This window comes from Pelodiscus sinensis, chromosome 24 (assembly GCF_052426305.1).
Source record: "Pelodiscus sinensis isolate ZL-2025 chromosome 24, ASM5242630v1, whole genome shotgun sequence".
NCBI classification, from domain to species: Eukaryota; Metazoa; Chordata; order Testudines; family Trionychidae; genus Pelodiscus; species Pelodiscus sinensis.
In genome coordinates this window covers 21,930,733-21,940,276 of record NC_143075.1, presented here as the reverse complement: position 1 = coordinate 21,940,276, position 9,544 = coordinate 21,930,733, and the positions used below count along the sequence as shown (strand labels likewise).

Genomic DNA, 9,544 nt, shown 5'->3' with positions numbered 1-9,544 from the left:
TCACAACCATCTATACCAAAGGATACAATTAAAAAAAATTAACACATTTGAAAAGGACAAATCACATTTCAGAACAGAAGGGGGATGCGGGGGGGGGTGGAGGGGAGGGAAGGAAGGTAAATGTCTGCGAGTTGATATTAGAGGTAGGGGAAGGTAAATATCTGTGAGCTAATGGTATTAGAGGTGATAATTGGGGAAGCTATCTTTGTAATGGGCAAGGTAGTTGGTGTCTTTGTAAAGTCTTGTAAAGTTGGTGTCTTTGTAAAGACTTTACAAAGACACCAACTACCTTACCCATTACAAAGATAGCTTCCCCAATTATCACCTCTAATACCATTAGCTCACAGACATTTACCTTCCTTCCCCCCCCCCCCCACTCATCCCCCTCCTGTTCTGAAATGTGATTTGTCCTTTTCATATGTGTTCTTTTTTTTAATTGTATCCTTTGGTATATATGATTGTGACTATTTTCTTCCACTATTTGATCTGAGGAAGTGGGTCTGGCTCACGAAAGCTCATCATCTAATAAACCATCTTATTAGTCTTTAAAAGTGCTACATAGTCCTGTATTTTGTTTCAGCTACACCAGACTAACATGGCTACATTTCTATCAATACTCAACAGGGTACTTCTTTTTGCTAACTAGGTAGAGTGTCTATTTGTATTTAAAGCAATTATGTAGTTTAATTCACATTTATTCATATTTTTCATTTTTACCATTTTATTATGGTAGAAAAAGGCAAATGATACATTTCTTATTTACGACATGCTAGGGTTTTTTGCTTGTGATTTGTCAAGCTCTATTTCAATGGAAATTCAAATAAACTGCTCAAAACCGGCATTTAAATATTACTTAAATCTTAAAAATTACTTAATTGCTGGCCTATAAGGAACAAAATTACCCAACTATTTAAAGTATAAAACTGATTTACTGAATAAAGGAAGCATTCTCTAAAGCAGGCCTGGGTAAAATATGGATCCCGCCAAGCCACCAGATCCGGCCTGCAGAGTAGTGGGAGCCCCAGACAGGCTCCCCAGAAGCCCCGTGCACCCTGCAGAAATGCGGATGCAGGGCTCCGTTTCTGTTTTAAGACTGGAGGGGAGGGGAAAGTTTCAGGAGCCGCTCCTCCCCCAGCACAATCCCATTGGCCAGTTTCTGGCAGATCCCAGTCAATGCGAGCTGCTTGTTAGAGTAACAGGCAGCCAAGAAGAACCACATCCCCTCTCTTAGGCTCAGTTATTCATGAAGCACAGGGCCAGGCAAGCAGGCTGAGAAACATTTTAAGCTCTGCAGGCAGGCAGGCAAGTTTGGTAGCTGACAAGTAAGTCTCTTGGCCATAGCCTGCTTCTGGCACCCCAGCCCTTTCCTGCCCCAACGCTCTGCTCCCCTTCCTCCCCGCCCACTCAACTTACCCAAACCCTCTGTCCCTCTCTTACACTCATATACCCCTTCCCAGATCTGGCACTCCAATCTCCTGCCCCAGATCACAAGCCCCTCCTACCCTACATCACATCCCAAACCACTGCACTCCAGTCCCTTGTCCTACGTCACAACCACCTCCTTCACCAAAACTCCCTCCCAGAATCCAGTCTCCCTCCTGCACCCCAGTCCTTTACCCCAAGCTCCCTTCTGCACCCAACCTCCATCCCAGACCCCACATCTCCTCCATTAATACCTTTCCAAAATCTTGGAGTGGTCTCCTGTCAAAAATTATTGCCCACCCCTGCTCTAAAGTCAGTGAATTGAACTGATTGTTCCTGCTCACCACATTCAAGATTTTAGAACTAACAGATCTCATCCTCTTACACCTAGTTTGTATTCATAGATTGTAAGAGGAAAACAAGCTTTCCTGGTTTGTCAGCACCCAAGTGGTTTCTTAAGTTTGAATGACCTAGCCCTCAAACTGAACTAAGTACACAAAAACGAACAAAATATTCTCTCAGCACCTGCTGCAGAGGCTACTGCTGTCAGAAGCTGGTTTAGCTCTTCAACAAATGCTGGTTCCAGAGATTTAGCCCATTCACTAGTTTGACTCTCTTAAATTTGGCAACAAAAGTACTGCTTCTTTGTTTTTAATGTATTTAATTGATTTTAATAAACTGTGTGTTCAGGTCTCGACATAGGTTTTTAATTTCAAATTAAGGTACATTTATGTTTTTTTAAATAACCTTGAATTGCATGTAAGTCAAAAATTGGATTTTTAAAATTTAAATCTGATTTTTTAAAACATTTTAATTGCTAATTTTTATTCACCCTGCATCAGTCACAGGGGCATTTTCCTTTCACAGACCCTGGTGTTTCAGTGACTCTTGGCAAGTGTACTAAGTACTATAGGTGACACTTGTACTAAGTGACCATTTCAGCTGCTGCCAATATTCCTATATTGGAATATTTGGCAGTTTCGCTATCACCACTTATTCTACACACAAGGGATGAGGTGACAGGGGCTGGGGGGCGGAGGGGGGAAATGGACAGACTCACCAAGCACAGTTTGCTACCGCTGCTCTATCTCTGTGCTCAAGCTACCAGTGCCCAGCGGGAGGTGGAATGCTATACCCACGGGCTGTGAGGAGTGCACCTGCCAACTGGAAGGTAGCAAGGGGCAGAACCCATGTAGGGTAGAGACTCTACCTGTCCACCAGGGATGTGAAACGATAAGGGTGATGGTTACCGGTTAACATGTGATGCTTATTGGTTCTGGTTAACCATTAATAAGTGGAGGCTGGAGCAGGGGGTCCACAGCAGACGGGCTACTCTGGAGCAGCCTCTGTCCAAAGGGAGCCCGGGCACCCCGCAGGCAGGGATTTCTCTGGCTGCACTGGAACAACCCCTGCCTGCGGCAGGGATGCAGCTCCAGTCCGGCTTTGGTGGGCGTGTCCCCTATATGACCTCTTTACTTGGTTAACCAGTCAAACATTATGTTTAACCGGTTAACCAATTAAATGGACTCCCCATCCCTACCATCCACCTGAAGTACAGGAGGCTTAAACAGGTGTGACATGGCCCATTCATCATAATGGAAAGTTCTTACTGAATTAACACAATCTTCCATGGATATGAATACAGACTGAACCAATAGCTTAGAGGTGTGGACGCCTGATCCTTGTCAGTAGGCATTCCCTTCCCAGCCCTCCCAGTCTTGGGGCTGCGTGCCTATGGCACGCTCTCTGGGAGTCCATTCTCTGCTCTCAACCTGCTGGAAGCATTGCGTGCCCATGGCATGCCCAGGCCATGAACATTCTCCCTCCTTCTCCCCTCCCCCCCCAGTTACTCGCCTGCCTTGTATCCAGTACCATTTAAAAGCAACGGGTGGCGTTCAAGTCTCCTGGCTGTGGCTCAGAGCTGCAATCACAACACAGGCTGCTTTCTGAAGACACTTCCCCAATGCAGCAGGACCAGGTATGGGCAACCACTGGTTTTATTTTGAAAAAAGGTTTATTTGTCAAACCAAAGTAATAAATACCTTTACGGACAGTATTCAAAAACTGGAAAGTGTGCCAACCTAACAAGGATGAACCAGAGGTTGTGCGCTGCTGGTGGGGAGACGCCAGACAATGGGTCAAAGGCAGTTACACTGAAGGGCAGGAGCCAGGCTCATGCAGGACAAGTGATCTCACCCCCTCTGTATTTGCACGGATGCAGTTCTATAAGGTCCTTTTATTATTGCCCGTAGTCAGCAGAAAGATGCCTGGGAACACTGAGGCCTCTCGTCCATGTTCCTGGTCCAAATGGCTGTGGCGATCCCGGGACGGCAGGCAGTTTCATTCTGTCGAAGCCTGCATCTGCTTGCAGAAGGCATCGAACTGCTGCTGTTCGAGTTCCGTCATCACTCTGTTCAGAGCATAGATCTGTGCCGAGAAGAGGAGGTGTCTGAGTGCAAGGTATTTGCTGGGAGACCAGAACCCTATTCTGCTACAGGTGGATCCACACTGCAGCCATCAATTCACTGGCGATCGATTTATCATGCCTCTTAGGTGTAATAAATCGACCTCTGAGCTCTCTCTGTGACTCCACCAGGATGAGAAGTGTAGGCGGAGTCTCCAGGAGAGCAGCCATCTGGCAAGGTTGGCAGGGCGGTAAGTACAACAGCTTCACTATTCACGTAGCTGAAGCTGCTTGTCTTAGGCCTAGTCTACACTGTGCCCCACCGTCAGTCCAAGTGTTAACGAAACTGACTGGCAAGAGACATCTCAACCTAAAAAATCACACTTGTCTCCAATGCTTTTACTGGCTACTACGAGGAACACCCAAGGATTCCCTTACTGAGAGGAGGAGAAATGATTTTCAGCCTGCTTCCTGCGCACATCTGTCAGTACAGCAGTCTAGCCATTTCTACCTGTTTAGTCAGTGTCCCATTTGCAGGTCTTTCCGTGTGGAAGAGAGGAAAGAAATGCCTGTGTTGAAATGTAAAATGAACCCAAACGGCCTGGGAAATTTGGGGCAGGAGTTACCCCAAAGCCACATTTAAGTCATTTCTGAAGCTGGTAGCATCAGTAAGGAGGAACCCATCCCAGAGCTGCTGTGGCCATTGCCATATTGGCCCTCAGCTAGAAGAAGGCTCCAAGGATGAGTGGGTCTACAGAGAAGTGCTGAAGACACTGGAGACTGTAACTTCCCCTCTGCTGATTTTCAGGGGTGCACATCTGCCTCTGGGGTTTTTCCTAGATCACCTTTCCCAGCCTCAACATCAGTGATCCCCCATTCAGATACCATCACCGTAGCTCCCAATCAAATGCCTTCTGCCAAAGCAACACTCTGCACATGGAAAAGTGAGGGACGTTCCCTTGCTCAGCAACGAGCAGGGCTATGGAAGGAGTGGACTAGAGGTGCTGCCAGAAACTGACAGCCATTTTAAAGGATAATGTTTGGTTGCTGCCATTGATCAGAGTAAGGCAGAAACATCTGGAGAGGAGGAAACGATCAGAGAAAAGTAGGTGGAGCAAGAGTAAGCAGCACTCCCGAGGAGTGGCACATCTATGGCACTAAAGTGGCACATCTATGGCACTTCAGCTGTGCCACCGTAGCACCCTGATAGCCACTGTAGGAAGCGGCTGCAAAGTGGTTTGTCTGTCACTGCAGTAAAACCACCTCTCTAGGTTACTGAATAAATCTTTCATTCATCTAGTGAGGCAGCAGTGGCGGGTAGGGCAACCTAACTACATAAAATTGGGCATTAACTTTTTCCACAGCCCTGAGTCATATAGGTAGGTGGATCTAACTTTTAGGTGTAGACCAGGTTTACAAGCGTCACATGTGATGATTACCTGTCTTGTTCACTCCCTAGTTTGTGAGTCTTTAAGTTGCTTATTTTTTGTCATGGTAGAATATGTACCTGTGTATCTACAGGCTGAGCACATAGCTTAGAACTTCAGGCAAAATGCTTTGCATACTTAAGTGACCAACCTGTTGCTCTGAGTGTCTCATAAGTGTTGTGTTTCACTCTATGTGATTAGTTGCTCAGCACTGCACAGTTAGATGCCTGAAGATGCTCCCAAATTGGGGATAATTGGGGCACTGAGGATTGGCCACTGTGGGCAGACAGGACACTGGCCTACACAGACCTTTGGTCTGATGCAGTCTGGCTGTTCTTGTGTTCACATACCATTTTCCCTTCATGGGATTCGTGAGTCAACATTTAAAAACATGGTGAATGCCCTGACACACACAGCTGCCCACAGCATAAGGAAAGTTCATCCATGATAAACTTGTAAGAACAGTGTCATTCTCCCAGTCTCTCTGCATTAGTTGAAGGCAGCATGTAACCAGGCATGATGTGACAGAGCCTCGTATGGGTTTGTGGGAACGGCCCCAAGAGCTTCAAAAGCAAACTCAGGAGCTAGAGGAGAGACAGATCCCTGCCCAAACCACTTTTCTTCATGTTTTAACCTTTACAAAATAAGGAAACTAACTTACATACTGTCTAGAAAGAAACTAAGGTTTTCCTGGTAACTAGCTGTCCTGCCCTGCAAGTAGTTGCCATGAGGCAAACTACTGTGAGAACTCTAACTTTGACACTTCCCGATTGGTTTAAGTGGATAACATTAATACTGCAAAACCATTTTAAAGCACCTTGTCAGTCAGTGAAGGAGAGAGAAGAGAAGGACTATGACTGAGCATGTCCCAATTAGGGATGTAAGTGACTAGTCTACTACTGGATAAGCCTAGGCTTAATCGGGTAGTGGTGTCACTGCTCAACTAGGGATGTTAAATATCAGTTAATTGAATAGTCGATTGACCTCATGAATTCTTATCCATTGCTTGACTATTCTACAGTGCCTGGGGATGGGGAAAGCAGCCAGCGCACTCTGGCTCCTGCTCCCGGGGAGTCCCCTGCCACTCAGCGCTACTACCTCTGAATAAGAGGCAGCAGCATGGGGTGGCCAGCAGGAGCTGGTCCATAAGGGGAACCAGTTTAAAAACCAGCTCCCCTCACGAACCAGCTGCCTGTCACCCCGCACTGCTGCGTCTGATAAAGAGGCAGCAGTATGGGGTGGCAGCAGCCCCTGTCCAGTGGTGTGGGGAAAGGGTGTGTGTGTCTGAGCTCCCAGACCCAGCATGAGCCCAGATGCCTGCCCACCTGGCTCCTAAAACAGTTTAAATGCGGAGCCGCAGCAGGGGTAGGTCCTGGATCTGGCACAAGCCAGGACCGAGACAGGCTGCTGGCCAGCCTGCTAAAAAATGTACTGGTAAGGGGGTGGGGGGGGGAAAGAGAGGAAAGTGTGTGTAGTCTATAGCATTAACTGATAAGCTTTTGCTCTGCAGTATCTCCTAGGTCACTCCAGAGCCTACTCCACCTCCCTACCTTTGGGGGGTCCCTTATCCTGCCTTCCTCATATAGGAGCCAGGTCCATCCCTGGGGCAGTCTGTGTTGGCTGTCTGGCTGCTCCCAGGGTGGGTGGGACTTGAACCCACCCCCCTGTGCTCCCCAGGTGAATGCCCTATCCCCTTAGCCACTCTAGGAGCCACCTCACTGCCCCTCACCTCCCCTCCCTACTTTCTGTGTCCCCCTCATCCTGCTTTCCACAAGCAGGAGCTGGCTGCAGTTCTGTCTGCTCCCTGGGGTTGGGGCTTGGGCCCTTAACCTCTGGCAGTGGGTACCTTATCCACTGTGTCACTGGGGGAGCCCCCCAGCCTCCCTACATTCTGGGCCCCCTTTATCCTCCCTTTGTTCCAAGGGTGCCTGGTCCATCCTTCACAATGCTTGTATTGGGTGACCCCAGGTTGGGTGGGCAGGGCTTGAACCCTCGACCTCTGGCTCTGGTGTGAAGTAGTATCAGTGGGAAACTTGATTCAAATCAATGACTTTTTTAGTTATTTAAATCATAATTTAACTCAATCCACCCAGGTGCAGGGGTTCTCAAACTTCATTGCACCATGACCGCCTTATGATAACAAAAATAACTATGGGACTCCAGAAGGGAAGACTAAAGCTTGAGCATGAGCCCCACTGCCCCAGGCAGCGAGACCAAAGCTGAAGTCCAAGAGCTTCAAGCCACAGTAGGGACCTATAACCTAAGCCCCACCACCCAGTGGTGAAGCTGCCTCCGGCTTCAGATTCTGCACCAGGCAGTGGGGCTTGAGCTGCAGGCCCCAGTGAGTGTAAGCCAGCCCTGGCAACCTCATTAAACTAGGATCATAACCAACTCTAGGGTCCCAAACTAGTCTGAGAACCACTGGGTAAGTGCAAAACCCCATGTGGGGTTAGTTACCTTTAACTAAGATTATTACATTTGCAGATGATCCCAAGCTGGGAGGGGCTGCAACTGCTTTGGAGGATAGAGTCAAAATTCAAACTGATCTGGACAAACTGGAGAAATGGTCTGAGGTAAACAGGATAAAGTTTAACAAGGACAAATGTTCTTTCCTAAGGGAAGCACTTTGCAATCAGTTTCACACATACAGAATGGGAAGTGACTGTTTAGGAAGGAGAACGGCAGAAAGGGATCTAGGGATCAGAGTGGACCACAAGCTAAACATGAGTCAGCAGTGTGACACTGTTGCAAAAAAAGCAAACGTGATTCTGGGCTGCATGAACAGGAGAGTTGTGAGCAAGACACGAGAAGTCATTCTTCCGCTCGACTCTGTGCTGATGAAGCCTCTATTGGACTATTGTGTCCAGTTCTGGGCACTGCATTTCAAGAAAGATGTGGAGAAATTGGAGAGGGTCCAGAGAAGAGCAACAAGAATGATGAAAGGTCTAGAGACCATGAGCTATGAAGGGAGGCTGAAAGAACTGGGTTTGTTTAGTTTGGAAAGGATAAGATTGAGAAGGGACATGATAGCGGTTTTCCGATATCTAAAAGGGTGTTACGGGGGGGGGGGATTGTTCTTCTTGGCCTCTGAGGACAAGACAAGCACAAGGGGCTTAAACTGCAGCAAGGGAGGTTTAGGTTGGACATTAGGAAAAACTTCCTGCCTGTCAGGGTGGTGAAACACTGGAATAAGTTGCCTGGGGGGGGGGGGGCGTGTGGAATCCCCATCACTGGAGATACTGAAGAGCAGGTTGGACAGACACCTGTCAGGGATGGTCTAGAATGGATCACGGGCTCCCAAACTGGGGGGGGGCATGAAGAAATTCCAGGGGGGGCATGAGGCGACCCAGCCCCCCCCCCGTCAATCCCACCCCAAGTTTTGCTGCTTTTTGTTGGGGGGGGGCGGGTGAGGGTCTCTCAAAGAGGGGGCATGATTCAGAAAAGTTTGGGAACCGCTGCTCCAGATCATGGGTTCCCAGACTGAGTGGTGGGCGCACCGGGGGGAGGGGGGGAAGAAATTCCAGGGGGGGGCGCGAGGCAACCCAGCCCCCCTCCCCCAGGTTTTGCTATTTTTGTTTTCCGGCCCCGGTCAGTTGTTTTTTATTTTCGCTCCACGTTTTGCTGCTGGGGGGGGGGGGGGTCCCGAGAACCAAGGGGGGGGGGGGCGCCGAAGAGTTCGGCCGCCGCGGGTCGAGACGGGGCCGGGTCCCGCCGCGCGGCCCGGGGGCTCCCGAGGTCCCTGCCGGCGCCAGGAGCCCGCCCGGGGAGCAGCCGGCGGGGCCGGGCCTGGGCTGCCCCGTCAGCCCCCCGCGCCGAACCCCGCCCACCTCCGCTCGCTGCCGCTGCTTCAGCTCCTGCTGGGCCGACCGCTGCTTGGCCCGCTCCAGCCGGGCCGCGGGCTCCTTGGCCCGGGGCTTCTCCTTGCGCCCGCCGCCGCCGCCCTCCATGGCGCGGGCCGCCCGCCGCGTGCAAAATGGCGGGCGGGCCCCTCGAGCACTCGGCACTCGACTGCTCGTCCCTGCCCTCCCCGTGGAAGCGCGCGCGCGCACAAAGAAGGCGCGCGTGCGTCAACGGTGCGTGGAAAAAAAAATGGGTAACGCGCCGGCGCAGCACGGGGAAACGCGCGAGCAGGGCAGAGGGCGCAGGCGCAGGCGCAGGCTGGGAGCCCGCGGTGGAGCAGGGCGGCAAGAGAGCCCAGCATCTCCTGGCATAGCGCGGCGCCCCCTAGCGGGCAGGCTGTGCAGCGGGGTCGGGGAAACCCCTTCTCGGTGCGTGGGAGGCTGGCGCTGGG

General features: G+C 50.2%; 1 protein-coding gene across 1 annotated transcript; it reads right to left on the bottom strand.

Moving 5' to 3' along the window:
• Positions 1-3,417: 3,417 nt before the first annotated feature.
• Positions 3,418-9,284, bottom strand: SVBP (small vasohibin binding protein). The gene is made up of 2 exons (XM_089773148.1): positions 9,081-9,284; positions 3,418-3,849 (listed from the first exon to the last, which is right to left on the bottom strand). The coding sequence occupies exons 1-2, from the start codon at positions 9,198-9,200 to the stop codon at positions 3,763-3,765; spliced, it is 207 nt and encodes a 68-aa protein (XP_089629274.1). The 5' UTR covers positions 9,201-9,284; the 3' UTR covers positions 3,418-3,762.
• Positions 9,285-9,544: the final 260 nt, after the last annotated feature.